The following is a 27,164-nucleotide window of genomic DNA, read 5'->3' as shown; positions in this document are numbered from 1 at the left end:
ATTCAACCAGTACCTCCGTCACTAGTGAAAGCAATAAAAAAGTCATATATTTGATATTGTACAAATATTATATAGTATTATATGATAGAGTAATTAGAGCAATATATATATATATATACCTATTTTTTTATATTATTTATTATATTTTTTTATATATATATTTTTTTTTTTTAAGACACTTTTCTGCCTCGCACAACCACTCTGTGGAACCAGCTTTCGCCGGCGGTTTTTCCGAACCGATACGACTTAGGAACCTTCAAGAAAAGAGCGTACTCTTTCCTGAAAGGCCGGCAACGCACCTGCAAGCCCCCCGGTGTTGCAGATGTCCATGGGCGGTGGTTGTCACTTTCCATCAAGTGAGCCTCCTGCTCGTTTGCCACCTCTACCATAAAAAAAAAAAAAACCATAATAAAATGAAAAAAAAAAACCATAATAAAATGTAATCAACGATAATCATGAGACTGTCTTCATCCCGTATATGATGTCTCTCTAATTATAACAGTCCCCATAACTCATTCAAATATTGCCCATATCATCATCACCCACCGATCTTGATTGAGTTATATTGGCCGAGACGAATATTTATGTAACTTGGTATGTTGTTCAAACAATTAATGTTTAACATGACGTTTAATTGAACTAAACATATTGTAGCGACTAAAGGTTTATTATAAAGAGTTGTTTGACTTATGTACTTTCGTTTTCATAATTATTGTTATATATATCGCTTGTCGTACGTTAATGTCAAACGTGGTTTATTGGAATGCTGGTGATTGGTTAAAGATACGTCGTAAAATTTTAAATTGTTATCTGATTCGATGTTTTACTTTCAGACGTATTCGGGTCTTTTCTGCGTGGTGGTGAATCCCTACAAGAAGCTGCCGATCTATACGGAGAAGATCATGGAGAGATACAAGGGTATCAAGCGACACGAGGTCCCGCCTCATGTCTTCGCCATCACAGATACGGCCTACCGTTCCATGCTACAAGGTAAATTTAAAAAGTTTTTAATATAAATTGTACAATTCAGATCAATGTAGAACCAGTTAGATCAAGCTTGTAACTTCCCACGGAACACGATCGTGAAATATCAAAAAGTAATACCTATGCCATATTGACTTAATTATTTATAATTATTAAAGGATACTAGTGTCATAAATGTGTAGCACGGTAAGTGATTTTACAAGTGAGATACGAAGTGAGTTGTAGTAAGGCCTATTCCTGTTAAACTAAATAATGTCTAAGTATGCATTAATCTTATATTTTGTTAAAAGGAATTAAATTTTATTAGAAAATATAAAATAACAAGGTTTTATTAAATATGTACAAGCTCTTTCAAAATCCTGAAACGATTAATACAATTTTTAGCTCTATTGAGAATTAAATCAGCTTGTATAAGGAAATAAAGTGGATATACTGGTATTTTCCTGATTTGTATGTAGTTTGTTTTGACAATGTTCAATTAACACATATTAAAAGATCAGTTGAATTCGATGTATCTGTATAGTAAATAAATCTATATAAGCCTCTAACTTGCTCAATCAATAAGTCAAATGTATAACTTTGGAAAGGGGAGGCCTTAGCCCGGTAGAGGGACATTTACAGAATGTTATTGTACTTCGTCGTTTAGTTGTTAGTTTTTATACCGGAAAGTTGGTCCTACGCCTGAAATCTCCGGACGTTTGAGATAGCTGCTATACAAGATCGTGAGAGTAAGGAAATGGAAAGAGTATCTATTTGTTTGCACACGCCTACACTAAAAAATCTCCCGCGCAGTTGGCTAGTCGCCGTGGCCGAAATCCTTGACGAGAACATACAAAAATTATGATCGTTTTTTTTTTATTCAATGCGTTTATCGTTCAGACGATTGAGTCGTCGTTGGCTTGGGCATGTATGTTTCTGTTGAATTACCGTAACTATAATATTTGAAAGGTGCCACGCGTTGTATCGAATTAATTTATACAAAATCTTAGTGGCAACTGGTACGGCTTTTGCAAGCCATATCCTGATAGGTAAGGCGGTGGCCCAAATATTACTGTTTGGTGGTATTATTGTGTTCCGCTTTGAAGGGCGATTGAGTTAGTGAAACTACAGGTACATCTTAAATCCCAAGGTTGGTGGTACATTGAAGATGTAGATATGATTCATATTCATAATGCAGAAGTCTATAGACGATGGTGACCACTTAAGCAAGTGATCCATTTACCATTCTGTTACATCTACATCCAATGACAAGTACATACATTGCATACACAACAAATTAAAGAAACATTGCAATGCATACCGGACATCAGCTACAGTACACGCTACAGGGGTACCTGTAAGCATTTGATGTAAAATAATGTCAGCAGTCAGCACATATCGGATACGTGATGGATGTCAGCTAAACGCATTCTATTGAGAAATGGCCAACTGCGTTTCAAATATGCATGTATAATGTCAGCTATTTCTAGACTATGTATACAACTATTCTATAGTCGTTGAACGAGAATAAATATTATAATATGCCCAAAGTAATTTTCGAAAGTTAAACAAGTCATTGTTAGGTTTTCAATGCACTATAACGTGTCTGAATAGAGCAATTATATATTAAACTTTGACCTATAAATTTGAAAAGCTCTAGCACACCACGTATAGTTCAATTTACAGAGTTCAGCATAAAATTAGGCTAATTTACAATAAGAGCGCAAAGGGCGATATTATTGTTTCCAGCAATCTCTCGCAGATAAAAATCTTTGCTGAGAGGATTCATGAACAGAAAATAGAAAGGGCTTATGTTATTATAAACTTCCCATATCAACTATAAATACATATATTTACATACAAACTATGTTGTTAGGTGGGTCATAATTTATATTCGATGTTATTTGTATTGTATTAAAACGAGAAGACAATATTAATTGTCGTACGTCTCTTCGTTTATCTTCCTTATATTTCGAATTATATTATTATTATTCCTTGATCACATGTTAAATATAATTGGAATATATTATATATTACTATAATCAGGTGGTTAATTAGTAACCAAGGCATAATATAGTAGTGCAGTGGGTGTCGCACAGTATTTAACGCTGTGATAGGGTTGTCGCTCATAACTACGTTAATAAAAGAAGAGCACTCAGAAGTAATTTGGCGGATACAACTTTTTATCCCCGCCACCTGGGTGTTTGTCCTTCTTTTCAGCCTCGCTGTGCATGTATCTGCATGCAACTAAGGAACATCTTCCAGTATCGGTGCTATCCCAAAATTACATGACATTTGGTATGTGACGTGCGATAATGCGCCTATTGAGATGTGAGTGTTAGCATATGCGAAAGGAGCCGCAGGCATATCACGTCTAGTTTGTTTTAATTTAAAAAAAAAAACCTAGGAATTGTTTCGTTACGAGCCAAAAGATATGGTCATTAATTCTAACAATGCATTTGTAAATATCTGTCGGTACAATCTCTAACTAGTATAAAAGTTAGATAAAAATGATTGGACATGACGATTGCAGGTCATGTAAAAAATCGTATTTCTACTTATAATTATTAAGTTTTTAATGCATATCAATGCAATCATAGTAAAAGGAAGCATTAACTAGTAAAAAGTGGAAATCATCAAATTGGTACTTTAGCACGTAAACATAGAAGCCATCGATATACAGTATTTTATCATTAGCACTTAATTTAAGTGTTTATGTACTATCTCAAACAAGTATCAACCCGTGGCGTGCGACGTTGTCGCTACGTGCAAACGTCAGCGGTGGTATTCAGTAGGTAACAAAGATTTCCGAAAGAAACAACATTACTCCTGTTCTAAACGAAGAAATTATAAAAATAAACAAACCCAATATTTACGTATTCCGTGCAATTTTCTGATAGCTCATTTATATTGTATACTACTAACAGTTTATGATTAAAATATCTTTATTTATAATGCAACACTAAATACTTATAAGTATTCCATTCGAAGTTCAAAACGCTATTTTTCGCAAATGCTTTATGAATATAATATATAATTCAAGCTCTCGACCAATGATATCGCGTCAATTCAATGTCAAATGTTTTTTTCGATATTGTTACACCATGGGACAACTTCACTAACAGGTGACCAATATTCGGTTTATGTGTGGATTCGGTTCTAGTAGGTATTTTACATTAGCTCCATACAAAATAAATACTGTCTAAATTATATCTCGAGTAAACAGATCGACATACAGATATCATATTGGTTTCGGTCGTTAACCACGCAATGAATTTTGCTACAGTCTCCACTATCGTTATAGAATGTCTTACGGAAGGCTTATATATTACTATTTGTCGACCCCGGCTTAGCTCGCGTTTTAGGTGTTAAGGCCTAATGGTAGGCTTAAAAAGTATAATCTTAAGTCCATCCTTGGAGTATGAGTTTGCTTCATACCAAATTTCATCAAATTCGGCTGTGAAAGACAGACGACAGATGGACAGAGTTACTTTCGCATTTAAAATATTAGTATAGATCTTAAACATATGACAACATGATGAATAGGTAAGAATTTGAATTGCTGCGCTGACGACCACAAATATATATATATATAATTTACTATAAATTTAAGAGGAGTGAGATTCGATAAAACATACGAACAAAAGTAGTAAACAGTATTGAGTAAAAGAGAAGGCATCAAACAATAAATAATTACATTATTATTTTAATGACAATATTTTAGAAACATTTTATTTTCAAATGACGTAATTATGCCGTTATAAACATGCCAAGCTATAGCTATATTTTAACGTATTTAAGTCCCAAAGTATCCCAGTGAAGCTAGATCGTTGGCAACCCTGTTCCATAGTGATGTGCAGCACGGAAATCGTTACTATTCTTGAATCGCTAATTATGTGTTTGTTTATTTGTCATTACCTTTTATGGTAAATGTTGTTCATGTGTGTTTTCGTATCTGTGAAGCAGTTTAGAACTTTAGTCATAGACGGATAAACACGCACAGCATAATGACTTTGAATATATTATGATAAAATTTCTCGAGATATATTATATACAACCGTATTAAGGACGGCAATTTAGTGGAAAGTTTGAATATCATTTATATGGTAATTAAAAATAATATTTTCGTAGCTTTAATTAAATAATTTATACGAGTACATAGGTGTGATGTACGCCATAAAGTATTTATGTATGTAGTTCATGCAAACATACATAGAGTTTTTTACATTTAAACATTAAACTATTGTTGTTGTTTTTTTAAAGTATTTTGAATATTGAACTTTTCACACACGAACGTGCACCACATCACGTTTTAAATCATTTTTATTATTTTATTACAGTAACGAATTCCCAGAGGTATATTTATACATACATATGTATATTTTTTAGTAATTTGAGGTTAATACCCATGTTTAGATAAGACATAATAATATGTATAGAATATATGAACATAATTTAAATTTAATGTTATAATTATGATACATATATAATTATAGTTAATACATAATATATGAGGTTACATAATATCTATAAAAACCTACATTGTATATACTTACATATATAATGTAAACAACGAAATTGTATGACGATCATTCAAAACATTATTTTGAAGTGGTCTAAACTCCCAGCATTAAATATTCAGCATAAATTAAACAGTATATACAAATAAAGTACACATTTCGGACAGATTATTAATATAAAGATATTTACGAGATGTTACGTAATAGGTAGAGTACAAAGCAAATCAAGGAAATATATAATTTTCAAAACAGAACTCCACATTCACTCGTAACTTAAAAAACTATAAAAAAATTACTTCAACCTTTTTTTTTTTTTTTAAAGAATGTTACATTTTTAGAATTTATCGATAAAAGGTCCTCACTAGAAAGATAAGCGATAAGTTGGAAACCAGTCATTTGTCTAATTGTTCGCTAATGGCGCGGGCGCAGTCGTTGGGGAGTGCTCCTTGGCCGAGCCCTTTTCATGCAACTAGCTCAGACCAAAGAATAAGAAAGCTGAGTGAATTGAAGTTTTTATTTTTCCATGCGACTTTGCGGTGTATTTGAAGATGATATAAATTATGCCAAAATAATATACTCTTTATTCAAGTAGTCTCGTAAAGGCAATTTTGTATCGTCATGTTATGGAGTTTTATTAATTGCAAAGCTATATAAAACTATTGATTTTATGGAACGATTTTACAAATCTTTTAATTTAAATTAATTTTTAAATCTTGACGCTAATATTATAATACTGAATACAGTATTCGTCAAAACATTCTGCGTTTCGAATGATGGTATTATAATTTGGAAATGTTATGATTGCATAATTAAAATACTTATTTGTATGTTCGGAAGTCAGCTCGCGAATGCAGTGATACCACTCTGTACTTCGTATTACTTTAGCTGGCTTTACCTAACAGTTCTACGAGTACCAACCATTCTTTGTTCCGTGGTGAGTGGTTTTACTATTTTGTGTTTGAGTATAAATTGTAAGCACGTAACAAACAGATAAGGAATGTATTAGACCTTTGTTTATGGTTATTAAGCATTATATAATGCTTTGTTCACACCAGTGTCTAATTTAAATATTAAAAAAATTAAAATTATGCAAGTTGAAAAGTCAGTTATTAACTTTAAGTAAGTAATTAAATTTGGTCTAGTTATAAATTAATAAAGTTAATATTGTAAGTAAAAATATATTAGATAATTTTATTTTATTGTTAACAGAAAACAAGCTATTCAATTTTAAGATAAAAAATATAATAAATATTAATAATATTAATAAACGTATGTAGGCTATATTGATATGAAAGCGTTCTGAAATTTGTATATAAGAAGAAAAATAGTTTTTTTTTTATAAAAAACTATCAAGTCCAGTCAAGAATACAATCAGGGAATTCTTAGATCGTCATCCTGCGAGACTATTGTAAGATCCGGCTGGATTAATTATGCCCACAAGCTTGCACAACGGAATATTACTATCTTCGCGTAGAGTTCTATGAATGGCCTCTTATTAAAAGTATTTCTGCCTCGGTCCTCTGATTGTTAGTTTATGCGACTGCAAATCTGGAGGTTATAGGTTCCGTATGCCGTGCCAGCAACGGGCTTGACTGTGTTTTTTAATTACATATTCTTGTGGTGACCATTCACTTTGAAGTGTCACATTTGAGGGGCGTCTATAGACATCCAGTATTGATTGAGAAATTCTTAATAGCAAGCTGGATTTAAGAAGTTTTAACTTTAATATCTTTATCGGTGACAGGCAGGTATATAAAGGGAACGGAATTGATATCGTATTGCTATAAACTAACTAGTTTTTTTTCAGAAACGGCCTTTTTGTCGGATTATGTGTGATTGTTACCTATATCATTGAGACCTTTGCGATGGCCGTTTTCGGATTCTGTCGTTATAGCACCCGCGGTCCGTTGACAAACGAACCGATTCAAAATATTTCTACCCTTGTTTGATGCTGATCAATTGAATTCCAGATCGAGAAGACCAATCGATTCTCTGCACCGGTGAGTCAGGTGCGGGGAAAACTGAGAACACGAAGAAGGTTATACAGTATCTCGCCTACGTCGCCGCTTCGAAACCCAAAGGATCCGGCGCGGTGAGTTCATTAAAGTTTTCTTTATTCATATTATACTTAATGTAATTATAAATACTATCGTGAAATATATTATAAAGATTATTTTAGTAAAATAGCAATTTAATGTAATTTTACATACACGGTATTCACGTTACTAACAGAGGTATTCTGTAAGGCGAAAGCCGTATTAAGAAATCATACCACGTGATTTATAATGTCACTGCACAAATTCGCATCGCATTACGTTAATTTTTTCAACCACACGAATTTTAATTTGTGGTTTTATTTTGCGTTTTTGTTTTTTGTTCAACTTAAAATACTGTTAGTAGGTAATTTTATGTTCGTACGATTTAAAATTCACGTGTTAAAATAATCTGGTTTAAAAAGAAAATGGACTTGGTGCATATAAACCGATCGAATGAAAATCGTGCGGTGTGTCTCCGAAGTACGATCTTATATGTACTAAGAAACTTTGACACTCGATAGTCGATTCGATTGTAAAATGTCACCTTATGGTAATACGATGTCATGAAGCGTACGTTTCACTATTGCAACTATTGTAATCGACGTCGTGTACATCACTTTTTGTCATTTTACAGTCGAGTTTACGTCGGTCGATGATTGATTTTCCGGAATAGCACGGATTGTATTACGTGATATAGTACGGTACTTTTTTAAAAGATAAAATTTGATGTTTTAAGTCAGATTTTAATATTACAAGTCCGTCGGGGTAGGTACCCACTCATTCTGTATCCTACCGTCCAGCAGTGATTCTTAGTATTATTGTGTACTGGTTTGGCACAAGGGACATAACATCTCAGTTCCCAAGGTTGGTGACGCGTTGGTCATGTGGAAAATGATTAAATTTTATATGGTGCCAATGTATGGGCAGTGATGACTAGGTGGCCCATTTACCCGTCAGTCTATCAATACCATAAAAAAAGGGATATTTTAGGTTGAAACTTTGTAATATTGATTGCTTTATCTGTTTGAAGCGTATCAATCTATACTGGTTTAACTATCGGATTCGGGTAAGACGTTTTAATGCCCTTAACTCATAATAATCACATATCATTACTATATAGATGTCGTATGGCTCTACAATAACAAAAATAATGAATGCCACAGTAAATTAAATCGTAATTCTGCTAGTGAGTTATCGCTACAATATATTTATATGACGTTGGTTGAAGAAAAAGAAACCTTAAAGAAGTTGTATTATACACATAGGTACCTATATAGTCCAGCTATGAAACCTAGTATATGGAAAGAGTCGACGAAACAAATATGTATACAGTCCTTGCATTTTATTTGTCATTGTACGTAGTTCATAAAAGCTAAACGAATCCGAACATTGTAGAATCATTGCAGCTGAAAATCCTCCGACTTCTCTATCATTGTTTGCTAGTTCAGTTCCAATGTAAAGAGTTTTGAACAAATTGTGACAATATCATTAGACATTTTTAAGTTTGCTTTTTTATAAATTCAAATCATTTGTAAAGAATACATTGGTGAAGAAGGCATATTATTCGATACAAGTTTATATAGATGATAAAAAAGCGTCGAAATAATGCTTGTTGACTTCCAGGCAGAAGACATAACATACATATATAATTGTATTTCAGTACGTTAGTAACTATATAAAAATGAAATAAACTTATTAGAATCAATGACAGTTGTGCTGTGTGTACACGTCGACGTATAGCAATCTGTATTTAATAATTGTTGTTCATAATCTCTTCTCTGTTTCACACGAAATACGTGGAGGATGTAAGAAATTGTACATTTGCATGAAATGGTTATGGATTTGGTTAGAATCGTGTGCTATTCGTTTTAAATATTAATAAAAACAATTGCGAACTGTAACTGTACTGTATGCTGTGATTTATATTTGATTGGCATTTAAACAGTGAACATTTGTGGTTTGAATGTTATTGATATTACATTTAATTTTTTTTTTATTTTTATTAAATGGTTATTATAGATTAATGTGTATTTATATATTTTTGTCGGTAGCTAATAGCGCGCGATGTAGTTATATTAAATATGTTTATAAGATATTAGTCGATTACTTTTCTGTATAAGACGTTAAAAGTTTTCATTGGAATACAACTTCAGAAGTGAATTTTATCAATAATTGTTTCCGAATTTCCGAATAGTGCTGTAATATTATATATATAAAAACTCTAATGTTTTTTTATAAACTCGTAAAGGTTTATACAAGCATGCATTTTACATAAAAATAGTCTTGGACTTTTATTTAAAGTAAAATAGTTGAGGTTTTTATTTGAATGGGAGAAAAAATCTGAGGTTGAATTCAGGTACAACATTTCTGACATAAAATATAATTTCAACAATAATTTAAAATTGCCAAACTATTATTAAAACGATTTGTAATTGAAATACTGTTAAGATTCAAAATTATTTTAATTTAGTCGATCAATTAAAATCGTTTCGTACAAACGCTAAGTGTATCTCTGTCTTTAGAATATTTTATTATCACTGATATCACTTCAAATGCACTGTTTTGTAATATATTTTCTCTATTTTCTATCTTCCTCGTGATCCGGGATTGAACAACACCAGGGACCGACGCCGCAGTTAATAATAGTAAGTAAAACATTACTATTGTATACCACATATACATATGTTTTATATATAACATAATATCATTTAACTAATTAAGTACTAACTTAATTTTTAAGGATATTCGAAATTTAAAACAGCTGATTTTATTTTATATCTTAAACTTCAACTGTCACAATTAGCATTGATTGCTATATTTTAGTACGAGACATTGATGCTGATTGTATTTTATAATCAGGAAACTAAGCTAATTTGACAGGGCTAAAATATTGATGGGCAAGGACTTTAACCGAGGATTGTAAGTACGGGCAATCATAATCGAAATGTGCTTTAAGTGCGTTTTAAATTCGTCTCGTGCTATTTCGTTCATGAGCCATATGAATATGAACTAGAAACCTAGCCGTTACTTTTCGTTCGTTTTTAATGATATACTATTGCTATCCCTTTTAATTCAACACGTAAGAATGAGATAGAGACTAGAGAATAGTCCTGTTAAATTAATTCAGTTTAAAGATTGTACTTCAGCATCGATAACATTGTAATGTATTTATATTATATTATTTAACACATATAAACCTTTTATTTTTATATATATTTTTTATAATTTTTCTCTTATGCTTTTCAAACGAGCTTGGTGGTAATGTATTATGATATTAGATGACATTATTATGTACATATATTATATACCGTGCTTGAAGTTAAATTAAAAAGGGTGTTGGTCTGTTGTAGTTAAAAATATAGATTGTTTATATATCAGAATGTAATATTTATAACATAACGAGTACGTATAAACTCTTGAGTTATCTTTTCATATTCCGTGTTAATTCACGATGAATAGTATCAATTGTTTCAGTATTTACGTGTGTGTTTAATTGGTGAAAATGTTTCTCTAAATAGTTTCTCGTCGTTTCTTCTCGATAGAATCAATATTTCGAGTATTATAAAACGATTCAAAATGACTTGTTAATCTTACTTGAATATATTATATTTTGTATTAATTTTTAAATAATGTTTCACTTGGATATACGTCGTGTTTTGTACTAAAAGATGCCTACATGTATTCGTAGCGTTGAACTTTTTGTTACGATCTAACTTTAGTTTGAAATGACAGCTCTCTGACGTAATGTATGCCATATATATATATTTATATACTTATTAGCATATATGTAGCTTTGAGTATAAAGCATTGAATAATTAAACCATTTGATTCATTACACGCTGCTACCAATGTTAACAGAGCAATGGACCAACGTTCGAGGTAACGCTTTGAAATGCCTAAATCATAAACCATAATCACAAATGTATGCGATGCTATTATTTTATATCCCTAACCTTAGGTTTATATGTTACAAAATGTTTGCAAAATAATAATAGTCTTTGTTTATGAGTTGAATATATTTTTAACGAGATCCGTTTAACAGGGCGAGTTGGAACAACAATTACTTCAAGCAAATCCAATCCTTGAAGCGTTCGGTAACGCGAAGACGGTTAAAAACGACAATTCATCACGATTCGTAAGTTTTTAATAAAAAAATATAAAAATCTGGTGATATTAAATAGGGTATGTTAATTATCTATATTCATTTTTTTTAGGGAAAATTCATTAGAATAAACTTCGACGCATCTGGTTTTATTGCGGGTGCGAATATCGAAACGTACTTATTGGAGAAATCAAGAGCGATCAGACAAGCGAAGGACGAGAGGACATTTCACATCTTCTACCAACTCCTATCAGGAGCCACGGCGCAGCAGAAAGCAGAGTACATACTAGAGGACCCTAAAAGCTACCCCTTCCTTTCAAATGCAGCGCTACCCGTACCAGGTATCGATGACGCGGCGGAGTTCCAGGCGACGATCAAATCGATGAACATCATGGGGATGAACAATGAAGACTTCAACTCTATATTCAGAATAGTCTCTGCTGTGCTGCTCTTCGGTTCCATGCAGTTTAAACAGGAAAGGAATTCAGATCAGGCCACGTTGCCCGATAATACAGTTGCGCAGAAAATAGCTCATTTGCTTGGTAAGAAAACCTTTTATAAAGGATTTTTTTTTAAATAATCTTTCATAATACTGAAATTAATAATGTATTTTGTATTTTTCAGGTCTTTCTGTAACAGAAATGACGAAAGCGTTCCTTAAGCCAAGAATTAAGGTCGGTCGCGACTTCGTAACGAAGGCACAAACCAAGGAGCAGGTCGAGTTCTCCGTAGAGGCTATCGGTAAGGCCTGCTATGAACGACTCTTCAGATGGTTAGTGAACAGAATCAACAGATCCCTGGACAGAACAAAAAGGCAGGGAGCATCATTTATTGGAATCCTCGATATGGCTGGTTTCGAAATATTCGACCTGAACTCCTTCGAGCAGCTCTGCATTAATTATACGAACGAGAAGTTGCAACAGCTCTTCAACCACACGATGTTCATTTTGGAACAAGAGGAATACCAGAGGGAAGGTATCGAGTGGAAGTTTATTGACTTCGGCTTAGACTTGCAGCCGACCATTGACCTCATCGACAAACCGATGGGTATTATGGCCTTGTTAGACGAGGAATGTTGGTTCCCCAAGGCCACGGATAAAACGTTTGTCGAGAAGCTCGTCTCGTCGCACTCCGTTCATCCCAAGTTTATGAAGACTGATTTCCGTGGAATCGCCGATTTCGCTATCATCCACTACGCTGGCAAAGTCGATTATTCTGCGGCACAATGGCTGATGAAGAACATGGACCCTCTGAACGAGAACGTTGTATCTTGTCTTCAGTCCTCTCAAGATCCATTCGTTTGTCACATTTGGAAAGACGCTGAAATCGTCGGCATGGCGCAGCAAGCTTTGACAGACACGCAGTTCGGAGCGAGAACCAGAAAGGGAATGTTCAGAACAGTTTCCCAACTGTACAAGGAGCAGCTGACGAAACTGATGGCAACGTTGAGAAACACCAATCCGAACTTCGTCAGGTGTATCATTCCTAATCATGAGAAGAAGGCTGGCAAAATTGAGGCACCTTTGGTATTGGACCAGCTTCGATGCAATGGTGTACTCGAGGGTATAAGAATCTGTCGCCAGGGCTTCCCCAACAGGATTCCCTTCCAAGAGTTTAGACAGCGTTACGAGCTGCTTACACCGAACATCATACCCAAAGGTTTCATGGATGGTAAGAAGGCTTGCGAGCAAATGATCGAGGCTCTGGAACTCGACCATAATTTGTATCGCGTTGGGCAGTCGAAGATCTTCTTCAGAGCGGGCGTGTTGGCGCATCTGGAAGAGGAGAGAGACTACAAGATTACGGACTTGATCGTGAACTTCCAAGCTTTCTGTCGCGGGTACCTCGCGAGGAGGAATTATCAGAAGAGATTGCAACAGTTGAATGCTATTCGAATCATACAGAGAAACTGCGCTGCGTATCTCAAGCTGAGGAACTGGCAATGGTGGAGATTGTATATTAAGGTGAGAACATCTATACTAGTTTATACAAATATTGTAAATGCGAAAGTACGTCTGTTACCTCTTCACGCTTAAATCGGTGAACCGATTTAGATGAATCTTAATATGGAGATAGTTTGAGTTACGGGGAAGGACACTACTTTTTTTCATTCACCTTACAGGGGGAACAATGGGGCGTGATGATTTATTTTATATAGGTAAAGTTTTATAAATTTCACCGGGGTCGAGCCGCATGTCCAGCTAGTAATTTATAAATTATTTTAATAATAAATTTAATACCGATATCAACGTAATTATAACAATACAGTTAATGTTCATGAACATAACACTTACATAGCGCTGTGTTACTTGAGTGCTTTCGTTGTGTTTTGAAAACATTCCAGCTCATTATTGTAGAATACAGCAATTGTAATGCAAATACGATACGAAGGTGGGCCCATTCAATAGATTATTGTGTAGATAGCCTGCCTTGTAATGTACATATCTTTGTTTTGAAGATGCATGCCATTAGTATTGTGTCATGGATAACTTGCTTTAATAAATATTTAATCTATAATAATCAAATATTTAAATGTTTAACCATTATCGTAATTTCAGGTTAAACCTCTATTAGAAGTGACGAAGCAAGAGGAGAAGTTGACGCAAAAGGAAGATGAGTTGAGACTAATCCGTGAGCGTCTCGAATCGCAGATGAAGAGGTGCCAGGACTACGAAGCCAAGTATCAGCAGGCCAGCGCTGAAAAGACACAACTCGCTGAACAATTACAGGTTCAATTAGACTCTATTAATGATATTTATGACAAATTTATATAAAAATACTATAAATCTTTAAAATTACAAAAGAAATATCATTGTCTATGAATACTAATTCTGGAGAAAAATATAATCATACGGGCACAAAATATATAATCTGTTAAACGCAATAGCTTAAAATGTCAATATTAGACTCTAATAAGTTAGTATCGTAAACAATTTTCTCACTGTAAAAAAAAATGCAAAACTAGAAAACAATTACCTGAAGTCACTCATTGAAAGTAGTTTTAAAAAAAGTCACACATAAAAAAAGTACTATATGTGAATTCGGTGTCGATTGTTGTTTAAAATATACCGAGAATAATGCTCTGTTATGTAGGTACATAAAAAATATATTTATCAGTACAACAGGATGTTAAATACTGTGATTAGTGTAATCTCCATGTAAATATATTTTCGTTGTATTCAACAGGCGGAGCTCGAACTGTGCGCGGAAGCCGAAGAGAGTCGAGCACGGGCCGCAGCTAGGAAGCAGGAGCTGGAGGAGCTGCTGCACGACCTGGAGGGACGCATCGAGGAGGAGGAGGAGCGTTGTAATTCGCTGCAGCAGGAGAAGAAGCGTCTGCAGCTCAATATACAGGTGACGTTCAGTATGACTATTCTTTCAATTTTATAATGCCTGGGCTGATATTTTAATATATGTACATGATATTGGTTGTGTAGGTCAAAAATTATCCCTACTACGTTTGTGTAGTGGTGGTGTTATCACTTATGTGTTTAAGTGTACGTAAGCACAAAACATATTGTACCTTAAACGCATTTTGTTTTCTGTCCTCCTTAACAAATACTCATTTGTAAATTGTCTCTCTTTATAGGATCTGGAGGAACAGTTAGAGGAAGAGGAAGCAGCTCGTCAAAAGCTGCAGCTGGAACGCGTACAGTGCGACGGCAAGCTTAAGAAGCTGGAGGAGGAACTCGCTCTTAGCGAGGACACCAACCAGAAGTTGGTTAAAGAGAAGAAGGTAAAATTTATAATACAAAGATCACAATAATTAACACCCTCATAATAATTTTGAAACTCATGTCAATAATCAGTTGGTATAAAGTAGGCGATGCTTTATTAATGTTTTATTTTTCTGTGACAATCGTAGGTTTTAGAAGAACGAGCGAACGACTTGTCTCAAGGTTTAGCTGAAGAGGAGGAGAAAGCCAAACATCTCAGCAAATTGAAGGCCAAGCAGGAGTCCGCTATCGCCGAACTCGAGGAAAAATTACTCAAGGTATATAACAATATTATTATTGCTCAGCGAGCTATAACGAGCGTTACTTAGTTATTTTTTTTATTAATAAATCGACAAATTAAATAAATACTTTCTTTTACTGTTAAGGATCACCAATTGCGTCAAGAAGTGGACCGGGCAAAGAGAAAGCTAGAGACGGAGCTGCAGGATGTCAAGGAACAGCTCTCCGAAAAGAAGGCGCAGGTCGAGGAGCTGCAGATCGTGCTGAGTGAGTGGGCGGGGCGACGTGGGTGGGGGGAGCGCGCTGTCGGGCGAGAGTGCGGCGAGCTGACGGGGCGCGTTGGTTGCAGCGAAGCGCGAGGAGGAGCTGCTGGCGGCGTGCGCGCGCGCCGACGAGGAGGGCGCGGCGCGCGCGGCGGCGCACAAGGCGGCGCGCGAGGCCGAGGCCGCGCTGGCCGAGGCGCACGAGGACCTGGACGCCGAGCGCGCCGCGCGCACCAAGGCCGAGAAGCTGCGCCGCGACCTCAACGAGGAGCTCGAGGCGCTCAAGAGCGAGCTGCTCGACTCGCTCGACACCACGGCCGGTGAGGGACCTTCTTATTCATTGCCAATATTTACACCGTACAATATTTTACTTTTAGTTGATACTTCATGCAAGCCTGATCGTAAGGACGGCTGGCTCATTAGTTATTCTACTGCCCGATATCAGAGACTTGTATTATTGACATTTTTACGTAGTCTGTCTATCTTCTTGCGAAATATTTGCTAAAAAGGTTGCTAACCTTTCTGCCTATTTTGTTGTCTTGCTTGTTGTTGATGTTGAATGTTCACTCTGTATATATAGTATTTGTCAAATATCAAATAGTGATATTTGTCCCATGTGTTGACATAGTCGACTTACATTACGTATTTTCGTTTCTCAGCTCAACAGGAGCTCCGGTCCAAGCGCGAGCAGGAGGTGGCGGTGCTCAAGCGCAGTCTCGAGGAGGAGGCCGCGGCCCACGAGGCCGCGCTCGCGGAGCACAGACACAAGCACTCCCAGGAGCTGCAGCTGCTTAACGAACAGCATGACCAGATCAAGAAAACCAAGGCTGGTGAGTTTTATGAACATTTTGTTCATAAAATGAAATGATATTAATTTCAAATAACACTGAAATGTAAAGATTTTCCTAATTGTCATTTTGTCAATACTTTATCATTCATATCTTTATAAGACACAAGTTACCTACACACGGATTAATTTAATTATTCTTTAATTTAAACTATATATGTCTATTTGATACAAATATTAAGTATGTAAAGGAATTTTGCAATTAAATACACGTTTAAATATTCTTCATCTGCTCAGAACTCTTCAGTTGCTCAATATTAGAATAGATTAAATAGGTTTTTTGTAATAAATGCCAAATACACATAATTCCAAATTTCAATTTTAAATATTTGTTGACAATAAACGTCAGTTGTCACTAACAAAACGAAACTTTTGTGCATTGATTTACTAGAAAATTTTAATGTTTTTATATAAATTAAATTATATTATGTTATAATGGCTACTTTAAATGAACGGAGGCAAAAGAACGTCAAATTCGGTTTGTCAAAAGATGATAATTTTGATGTAGAAAATTCATACGAGGAAGGAAGTTTGTTCCATTCGACGCGAGATTATTGGCAACACATGTGTAAAGGATCGTCGCCTGATCGCAAACAGGACTTGACTTGGCATAACAAATGTTAGTTACGACTGCTACGTGACACGAGCTTAGGGTTCATTCTTAAGCTTGACAATAACACTTTATATTAAATGAATAGAAGTATTTTTACTATATATATATATATACATACAGAAACTTTTTTTTTAATCAAGACCGTTACAAAAACGTCTGTCCTGTCTCGTGAGAGGTTCTTTAGAATAATACTCGTAGAAACCTTTGCTAATGACCTATGACTCGATTCCCCAGTCCTGGAGAAGGCGAAGCAGTCGCTGGAGGCTGAGAACGCAGACCTGGCGACGGAGCTGAAGAGCGCGAGTGCGGCGCGAGCGGAGGGTGAGCGGCGCCGCAAGCAGACCGAGGCACAGCTGCAGGACGTCGCCGCCAAGCTGCAGGACGTGGAGCGCGCCAGGTGCGCCGGTGTCCCCCCGCAAACCGCGTTACATAAAGACAAGTCTTACAGCCAGCGTATCTATTCTTGTTTAGATCGGAGTTAGCGGACAAGTGCATCCGTCTGCAAAGCGAAGCCGAGCAGGCGTTGCAACAGCTGGAGCAGGCGGAACTCAAGGCGTCCGCTGCTGCTAAACAGGCGGCGACTGCTGGATCACAGCACGCAGAAGTACAGGTGTGTAAAACATATGATCAAAAATTTACACAATGTATTAAATGATTGTATCGTTTTAAAATAACATAATATAATACAATACAAAGCTTTGATACGTTATAAAAAGAAAATAATGACAATTAAAATAAGGACTTTTCGCCGTACCTCTAATGATAGACTACTCATTTATCTATCTCTCAAGGCGTTGCTGGAAGAGGAAACAAAGCAGAAGCTGTCGCTGCAGACGCGCTTGCGCAATGTGGAGCAAGAGTTGGAGCAAGCCCGCGACCAGCTTGATGAGGAAGAGCAGGCCAGGAAGAACTTGGATAAGCAGGCAAGTTGCATAAACAGACAAAATATTAACTATTTACTATTTTGTTTAAATAAAATTGTCTTCATCATTCATTTTTCACAAAAAAACAAATCAAATGAGTTGGAATAAAATATAAATTTATATCCAGGTGTCAGTGCTAACCCAACAACTAACCGACGCCAAGAAGAAGGCTGAGGAGGAAGCGGAAGCAGCTGCAGTGCTTGAGGAACAGCGTAAGAAGCTCAGCAAGGACATTGAAGCGCTGCACTGTCAACTCGATGAGCTGAAACAAGCGAATGACAAGTTGGACAAGAGTGCGTACAAAACATTTATATAATTTTATAAACATACTAGCGATCCGCCCCGGCTTGGAACGGGTGCAATTTATTATTGTATAAATTAAAAAACAAAAATGATATAGATATAATTTATTCTCAATGGCAGACATAAAAAGGTAGCTTTCTACCAGTGAAAACATTTTTAGAATTGGGTCATTAGTTTTGCAGTTTTCCCTTACATACAAACAAACAAATTTTATCTCTTTATAATCTTAGTATAGATATGTCAAAATCACTATATATACCATATATATGCAAGCACTTTTGAAATTTTAATCACTGTTTTCAAGATTATAATATACTGCTATGATACATTACTATTGGTGCGGATATAATAATTTTTTAAACCGTAACATTAGAGCAATGGGCTCCAAACTTTTCCTTATTGGTTTGAGTTAAATGAATACTATTATAAGTGTATATAGTTTTTATTTGTTTTTTCGATGATCACTTATCAAATTTGAATCTACAGGCAAAAAGAAAATCCAAGAAGAGCTGGAGGACACCAACATAGAGCTGAGCGCGCAGCGCGCCAAGGTGCTCGAGCTCGAGAAGAAACAGAAGAACTTCGACAAGGTTCGCGTTCTCCTCGGAGCGTACAGATAGCAACCGAGACTCAGACTGCAGCTGCGATACGACATCTAACGCTCACGTCCGCGCAGGTGGTGTCGGAGGAGCGCGCGGTGGCGGAGCGCTACGCGGCCGAGCGCGACGCGGCCGAGCGGGAGGCGCGCGACAAGGAGACGCGCGTGCTGTCGCTCACCAGGGACCTGGACGTGGCCGCCGAGAAGGTACCGCCGCCCTCCTACTCGCTGTATAGGCGGGTGTTTGGAAAGAGTGACTGTAAATGACCCACTGCTGAGCTAGGGCTTCTTCATTTAAGGAGAAGGTTTTGAGCTCCTTCCACCATACTGCTCTAAAACGGTTTGGTGGATACACATGTGTCAGAATTTTATTGAAATTTTACACATGCAGGTTCCCTCACAATGTTTTCCTTCGCCGCTGATTACCATATTAATTATAAGCTCAAATAAAGCACATGATAATTCAGTGGTGTATTCATATGAGTGGTTAAATTGCAACTGAATTTTAATTTAGTTCCACGCTTACCTTTGGTACTGAAAACTATGTAAGTTTGATTAATTCCAACCAAATAATTATTTTGCTGCGTCTTAATTGCTATAATCTGTATGTTGGACGAACAGTCGCAATATCTATGTAATTTTTAATTTGTTTAATTATACTGTAACTTACTATGTTACCTTGGAAATATTCCAGATCGAGGAGTTGGAGCGATCAAAGCGGCTCCTTCAGTCTGAGTTGGACGAGCTCGCCAACACACAGGGCACGGCTGATAAGAACGTTCACGAACTGGAAAAGGCGAAGCGTGCGCTCGAGTCACAGCTCGCTGAACTCAAAGCACAGAATGAGGAGATCGAGGATGACCTACAGCTCACCGAGGACGCTAAGCTGCGTCTCGAGGTCAACATGCAGGCCATGCGTGCGCAATTCGAGCGAGATCTCCAGGTCGGTGCAACCGAAATTTACGTCTTTTGATGGAAAATCGTTATGAAATGTTTTAGATAGTTCTTTTTTTAATATCTTAAAAGTAAAACATAAAATCACGACAGGGATGAACCCTATTTACTTTTTTTACATACACTTTCACAGCTTTTTTAAAATATTATTATAAAAATAACACTGACAATATAAAACTAAATGCGTTTGTGTGCGTGCAGGCCAAGGAGGAGGCCGGCGAGGAGAAACGTCGTGGCATCGTGAAGCAGCTGCGAGAACTGGAGGCGGAGCTAGAGGAGGAGCGCAAGCAGCGCGCCGCAGCCGCCGCCACGCGCAAGAAGCTGGAGTCGGACCTCAAGGACGCGGAGCAGGCGCTGCATCTCGCCAACAAGGTTACCCTTCGCAGTTATACCATTGTATTTTATTTCATCGGTAATCATTCAATGACGCTCGTTATTCAAAACGATCGAACGGACTGAAAATCATTGGAAGGTATCGATATTTAAAGATTACTTATGGCACAGGTCAAGGAGGACGCCGTGAAGCAGACCAAGAAGCTGACGGTGCAGCTGAAGGAGGCGGCGCGCGAGGCGGAGGAGGCGCGCGCGGGCCGCGAGGAGGCGTCGGCGCTGGCGCGCGAGGCCGAGCGCCGCGTCAAGGCGCTGGAGGCCGAGGCGCTGCAGCACGCCGAGGAGCTGGCCGCCGCCGAGCGCGCGCGCCGCCACGCGGAGGCCGAGCGCGACGACCGCGACGACGAGCTCACCGCCACCGGCGCTAAGGTGCGGCCTCCGTTACCGTCGCCGGTCCTGGCAGATGGACGACGAAATATAATAACACTCCCATAGTAGCCTACTCATTACATTAATTGTATTTTTGTTTTTTAAACAAAGGTATATGAGGCCTGGACGACGGAACGTATGAATTGTTTACCAATACTAAAATATTCCTATTTATAGGTCACGTTATTAGTGGATGAGAAGAAGCGGCTGGAGGCTAGGATAGCGGCGCTCGAGGAGGACCTGGACGAGGAGCAGTCCAACAACGAGATACTTAACGACAGGCTCAGAAAGTCACAGGTATTTGTTGTTAAGAAATATATAATCTAACTGAATTACAAACGATTCGTTTCATTATACTAAATTATAAATTAATTCCTCAGAACCAAATAGACCAGCTCACGATGGAGCTGGGCACGGAGAAGGCCGCGACGCAGAAGTTAGAAAGCGGCAAGTTGGTGCTCGAACGCCAGAACAAGGAGCTGAAGGCCAAGCTCGCCGAACTGGAGACCGCTGGACGCGCCAAGACCAAGGTTCATTTTTCATAAGAATACATTCAAAATTTGACATGACTGTTTTATGCAATACTGTCTATAGTAATTATATATTTAAGGTATAAGTAGTCAGCCTTTAATATTTTTTTTACAGTCGAATTGAATACAAAGTGCCAAATTTGTTATTTTTACTAGCTTTACCGAATAGATTGTCGAAAAATGTGTTGGTTTTGCTATAATATTTACATATGTGTGTGCTTAGGGCGTGATCACGTCATTGGAGCTGAAGGTGGCGAACCTTGAGGAGCAGCTGGAGGCGGAATCTCGCGAGCGTCTCGCACAGCAGAAGGCATCGCGTAAACTCGACAAGAAGATGAAGGAACTCGCGCTGCAGCTGGACGAGGAACGCAGACACGCCGACCAGTATAAGGAGCAGATCGAGAAGGTACCATCCTCTTCTATCAATTCCTCCAATCCAATATTTACTCTTGAGTCATGTACTCTCCGGCTGTATCTGATATCATAATTACTCATACAGTTTGCCTATTGTATGGCAAGTTTATCTGAATATGTAACTACTTATAGGTGGTTAATTTGTATGTTGGTGGTAGTTATTGCGATATTATGGCTGGAACTATAAATTTCTGAGTGACCTTTTTTAGGTAGGAGGGACATAACAACAAGTTTATTATATATTTCCATGTCTATTATCAGCAATTGATATAATTATAATGCTTTCCAATACGATACTTTGTAACTGTCGAGGAGAATTGCTGCCACCTGTGAATTATCCCTTATGCTTCAACACCTGTAAAGATGAATGGTGTCTTATTTGAAAACATATAATCATGTAAATATGTGTCTTCTTATAGATGAACGCACGCGTTAAAGCCCTGAAGCGTTCAGTGGACGAAGCGGAGGAGGAGGTGCAGCGGGAGAAGGTCGGCAAGCGCAAGGCGCAGCGGGAACTTGAGGACCTGCTCGAGACGCACGAGACCCTCGCCCGGGAGTGCTCCAACCTGCGCAACAAGCTCAGGTAAGCCACCGCCAGACACTCCGTAACACAAACTCTGCACATGAATTAATTATTAAACTTATTTATAAGTCTTAATTTATAAGTAGTACAAGTAATTTAATTCTATCCTTGTTGCATTATTTGATAATACAATAATAAACACTGTACATATGTCATCATGCCCCCCTTATTACACCAGATGGTGGAAATATGTTCTGGGAACATATGTAATTGTCTTGAATCCAACATTCACCATTTCATTCATCACACAAAATAATGTCTGGTTTGTCTGATTCTTCTATATGATTCTTGATATCTTCTTTCGGAGGGTGTTTGATACTTGATGATGATTGGTGCTTGTGATTGTCTAGGCCCACCTTAACCGATGATAGTGAATAAGCTGACCACAGAAGCTAAGAGAGGTAACGAACGGTTTAGGGATCGCTTTGGAAATACGCTACCATTAGCCAAAATACAACATAATACCTCCCCAAAAAACGTTACTAGAAATATAAACGTTTAAAAAAATTGAATACGTGGAATAGTCAATTAAAATCTTTTTTTTATATTCCTTATGCCTGTTAAATTAAAAAATATTTGATTTAAATGTTGTATTGTAATTTTAATTTTGAATTTAAAATAAATCCATAAAGTGCTATTTGGTAGCGTGCTGAGGATGTAGCTTGAATTTGTCTATGATGCCTTTGGAGCTTTGTCATCTTTTAATAGAGATTTCTAATGTTAATTAATAACAAATTATTTTGTTTTCTATGACTTATCAACTATTGTGTGTCTTAATCAGAGCTTTTTGTGTTGTCCTTCTGTTCGTTTGGGTTTGTTTCTTTATCTCTGTTTCCATTCTAAATCGGGGGTCTACCAAAGGAATATTGGCAACTTTTGTTTTATCATCATGCATTGGTGATGAAAAGTGTCTGTGATTATGTAAATAATTGCAAAAGTTTCAAACACAGAAATTGCCAACTGTTTCAGGAATAATAAGAGGTATAGTTCTCTTGAACTTTTTAAACTGCATTTTTAAATATGCTAGTCAATTTATTTTACTTTAATATAGGAAGTATTTTGTTTAACAAACATTACTATACTTCATTATCATTACACATATTTTTATAATATTTATTAATAATAAATGGTGTATATCTTTTAGTACAAAAATCTTTATCATATCATCAGATTCAATGTATAATTGCTTTGTTATAAATAATACAAAACGTAAACAAAACGTGGTTACCTACATGATTTTTTTGAATGGTTCGATTGAATCGGAAAGTAAAGTATCTAAATATCGAGCGTTTGTTTACGTTTCGTACGAGACGGCAATGGCGCGACGCGAGTAACGTGTGCGTGGGTGCGTGTGCGCAGACGGCAGGGCGGGCCGATGGGGCTGTCGGGCGCGTCGTCGTCGTGCCGCGTCAAGCGCTCGTCGCTGGCGCCGGGCGCGGGCGCCGCGTCGGGCGACGAGTCGTTCGACGACGGCACGGACGCCGCCAACTCGCTCGAGTGACCGCCGCCCGGACCACGATTCTATCTATCGTTATTTTGAAAATTATGCACTCTATTGTTTCCCTTTGTAGTTTTGGATCGATCGCTCGGTTGACAGATGTCTACCCGATCGCCGTTATGAAATTGTAAGAGTGACCGAAGGTTCGATTGTGAGCTCGCACGTCAGTTTTGGATTATTTTTTTGCTATGATTCCGATGTTCTACCTAAAGTACAATTTTCAAATTAATTATCTGTGTCTATTTTTTGTTTAATATGAAATAACTTTAAATATCGAATCGTGTGCTCGAGTCGTTAATTTGTATGTACAATGTTGTAGTCGACGATCGCTTGAAACGTAAATCTTAATTATATTATTATTATTATATTGTTTTGCATGCCTACAGCGTTGTATAAATGTTTTACATTACCGTGGTTTAATTTTAAGTAAAGTCGGGAGCCTGATTCTGTATCTACGATTGCGATTGCGTTGTGCTAAAAGTTTTTATCGAAAACATTTTATAAGTCGAGTAAATTTTAAATATACTTTGTATTTGGATTCGAAGTAGACTTTACATTTTTTATATAAGACATCGATCGCAGTAACGATTGTATATACATAATAAGGTTATATTTAACTACAGTATATAATATAACGAATTTTTACTGTTTTAGAATGAATTGCACCGAAATGAAACTGTTCGTTTATAACTGATTGCGGATTGGTGCTCATTTTTAAATTGCATATATTGTGGTGTGATGTTACGGAATTATTGTTTCCCTGTTCATTATTTTTGCTTTTAAAAACTTTACATTTTTAAATCTGTTGTCGATCTTTTCCGATTTTTATTGTTTCGTCATCACATCGCAGAATAGAAGAAAAAGAAATGTTAATCCCTCTCAGTCTGTTTAATTGGTTATATTTCCCACGCCAGTATTAATATCGAGACATTCCTGAACAATCGAGTTAGTTTCCACTCGACTAGACCTGGTCCGGACGGGTGACGAGTTAAAATTTACTCATTGGGTGATATTTTGATGAAATTGAACATACTAAAGTTATAAAGTATTATGTTTTGTGGCAAATTAGAAATTCGTACTGCATTTATCGCGACTGATTACAAAGACTGCCGTTGCGACAATATTTTTTATAAAAATGACCTTTTCCGATTCGTTAATTTCACATCGGGGCACTTTTGACCCTATTTATTACAACGATTAAAAGGATTTCAATAAAATCTCATTGCATCGGGTCGAAGGTGCCCCCGTTATGGTGTAAATAATATCAGTGTGGTGCACTGAGCGCTTAGTTGCCATAAATTTTTTTAACACTAGTTTAAGTAATGGTTAGCTGTCTGATTCTCGCTAATAGCTAGCCGAAGACGTGTTGGTACAATCGAATTGCGTCCGAGGCGATGTTTGTACTTACTGGATTACGAAACGTTTATTTTTTGGTAATATTTTATCCTTTTAGAGTGTATAGGAACCTGTTCGCCTCACATAAAGAACAAACCGTCGATTCGTATCGACACGGTCAGGTTTCGTCAGTTTCTGATTAGCTCCGTCAGCGGAATGTACATACGCGCTGGCGAGGTGATTTTTTTTTTACACTAGCTTTTGGTATTATCGTTGCGAAGGTATGCGCTAGAATGCCGCTTCAATTATAAACTAGACTTAGGTAAAACTTAGTAATAAATTGTGGCCTTAGGTTTTTCATCGTGGTACGCGTCTAACGTTTGTTTTTCGTCGCCGACGCAAATTTATATGCCTTTAAATAAACTTGCATCTTTTGAACATTTTATACAATTGTATCCCGAGTCTTAATTATTGTAATGACCTCTTTTTTATTATATAGTTTGTTTTTGAATAATAATATAAAATTTAAATGTAAGTAAACCATTGAAGCATAAACATATTTTACATAAATATTATATTTAATTATTAACAATATTGATAATTGTAAAATTGGCCATAGGTTGTAACAAGTTGTCAGTTGGTATGCCAATTAAACAATTTTTCATGATTTTTAAGATCACGTGTTTTATTTAATATCCTTTTTTATTTTTTTTAAATTGCTAAGATGCTTGCGCATCAGAGTTAATTCGGAAAAATTCACGCAAGGTATGACTGCTTGGATGGTTTTCGCACTTGCTCGCACATTTATCCAACTTTTTCTGTCTTCTCTGTATCTGCGAACATGTCAATGGTTCTTTAGGCGACGGACCTAGTGTGAACGCAAGATCACCCAAGCATCAGTCTTAACATAACCGGCGCCCTGGTGCAGTGCCTGGCTATCTCTCCGCCCCTCAAAGGGAGACCTAGGACCTCATGAATGCATCAAAACGTCCGCGAAGACGAACGCGCGGGCCTGGGGTTTTTTGCACTCTCCATTCCCTTGATTAAGATGGATGGATCTTATCTTGAATGCAGTGCCGTATTTTTTATCATGAAAATGAACTGTAAGTAGGTTTAAATTTGAGTAATTGATACTTTTAATTTTCGAACTTATTTTAAATTTCAATTAATGTGATACAGAAAAGTTGCTTTATGACGAATATCTTATCCATAAAAATCTTTCCAACTACATTTGTTCCTTAATTATTTTTGTAAGCTTTATTGTAACTTTTTACAATGTGTGGTTTGAATCTTGAATTTCCTTCAAATTAGTTCAATTGAAGTAGCAATTAGTAAAAAAAAATCTGCATATTAAGCCAAATTAATAATGATTACTGCTAAATTAAAGCTGCTTGTTTTATTTGGTATTAACTCAATCGGATACTAGTCAGTTGTGGTTGGTTGCTTTTATGTACTTAATTTGAACAATATGAATCATACAATATTAAAACGATCAATGTTGCATGTGCATAAATAAATTTTGATGTTAATCAGTTAGTTTTAAATTTTAAAACTTACAAATAAAAATTGAACCATATTTTCTTAATTGCTGTGGGTAATGAAACAATCGAAACTAATTCAAAATACCTGTTTAACAAATTTTGCATACACTCGAAACCTAATTCAACTCGTCTTATTATTCAATTTCAATTCTTAGTTTAATGGCTTTTAGTTGTGCCACAGGGCACAGATTATTTCGCCAATGTCACGTAGGATGGAGAAGACACGAATGAGATTGATCGGTACGGTTGAGATAACAAACTCAATTAAATTTTAAAGCCAAGTATAGTAGTAGTAATTTCCTTGTTAATCCGTAACCTAGAACAACACAAACATTAAGGGTTAATAATAGGATAAATTACAAATAATTGTTAGTACTCTAAACTATATATAATAAGATATATCACTCAATTGGACTATTCACAACT

The 27,164-nt window shown here is 36.6% G+C and overlaps 1 protein-coding gene across 2 annotated transcripts in view; it reads left to right on the top strand.

Moving 5' to 3' along the window:
• Zip (zipper) overlaps positions 1-27,164 on the top strand; it is a 74,397-nt gene that overhangs the window by 34,927 nt on the left and 12,306 nt on the right. The window contains exons 2-28 of one of the 2 annotated variants that reach the window (XM_064215734.1): positions 834-990; positions 7,454-7,575; positions 10,141-10,164; positions 11,562-11,654; positions 11,734-12,163; positions 12,246-13,585; positions 14,180-14,350; positions 14,808-14,975; positions 15,211-15,357; positions 15,487-15,615; positions 15,724-15,844; positions 15,927-16,160; positions 16,500-16,670; positions 17,535-17,697; positions 17,772-17,910; positions 18,092-18,223; positions 18,351-18,516; positions 19,013-19,116; positions 19,203-19,331; positions 19,819-20,067; positions 20,280-20,450; positions 20,583-20,837; positions 21,015-21,134; positions 21,218-21,367; positions 21,591-21,773; positions 22,201-22,364; positions 23,724-23,904. In XM_064215734.1, the coding sequence (XP_064071804.1) occupies positions 834-990; positions 7,454-7,575; positions 10,141-10,164; positions 11,562-11,654; positions 11,734-12,163; positions 12,246-13,585; positions 14,180-14,350; positions 14,808-14,975; positions 15,211-15,357; positions 15,487-15,615; positions 15,724-15,844; positions 15,927-16,160; positions 16,500-16,670; positions 17,535-17,697; positions 17,772-17,910; positions 18,092-18,223; positions 18,351-18,516; positions 19,013-19,116; positions 19,203-19,331; positions 19,819-20,067; positions 20,280-20,450; positions 20,583-20,837; positions 21,015-21,134; positions 21,218-21,367; positions 21,591-21,773; positions 22,201-22,364; positions 23,724-23,865 (5,574 nt within the window). In that variant the 3' untranslated portion in view covers positions 23,866-23,904. Of the gene's footprint in view, positions 1-833; positions 991-7,453; positions 7,576-10,140; positions 10,165-11,561; positions 11,655-11,733; positions 12,164-12,245; positions 13,586-14,179; positions 14,351-14,807; positions 14,976-15,210; positions 15,358-15,486; positions 15,616-15,723; positions 15,845-15,926; positions 16,161-16,499; positions 16,671-17,534; positions 17,698-17,771; positions 17,911-18,091; positions 18,224-18,350; positions 18,517-19,012; positions 19,117-19,202; positions 19,332-19,818; positions 20,068-20,279; positions 20,451-20,582; positions 20,838-21,014; positions 21,135-21,217; positions 21,368-21,590; positions 21,774-22,200; positions 22,365-23,723; positions 25,872-27,164 lie in introns of those variants that run through there. The other variant, XM_026632339.2, reaches the window with a different exon arrangement.

This window comes from Vanessa tameamea, chromosome 9 (genome assembly GCF_037043105.1).
Source record: "Vanessa tameamea isolate UH-Manoa-2023 chromosome 9, ilVanTame1 primary haplotype, whole genome shotgun sequence".
Lineage (NCBI taxonomy): Eukaryota > Metazoa > Arthropoda > Insecta > Lepidoptera > Nymphalidae > Vanessa > Vanessa tameamea.
Note: the sequence above shows the minus strand (reverse complement) of the source record. Positions and strands in the feature narration are given on the sequence as shown.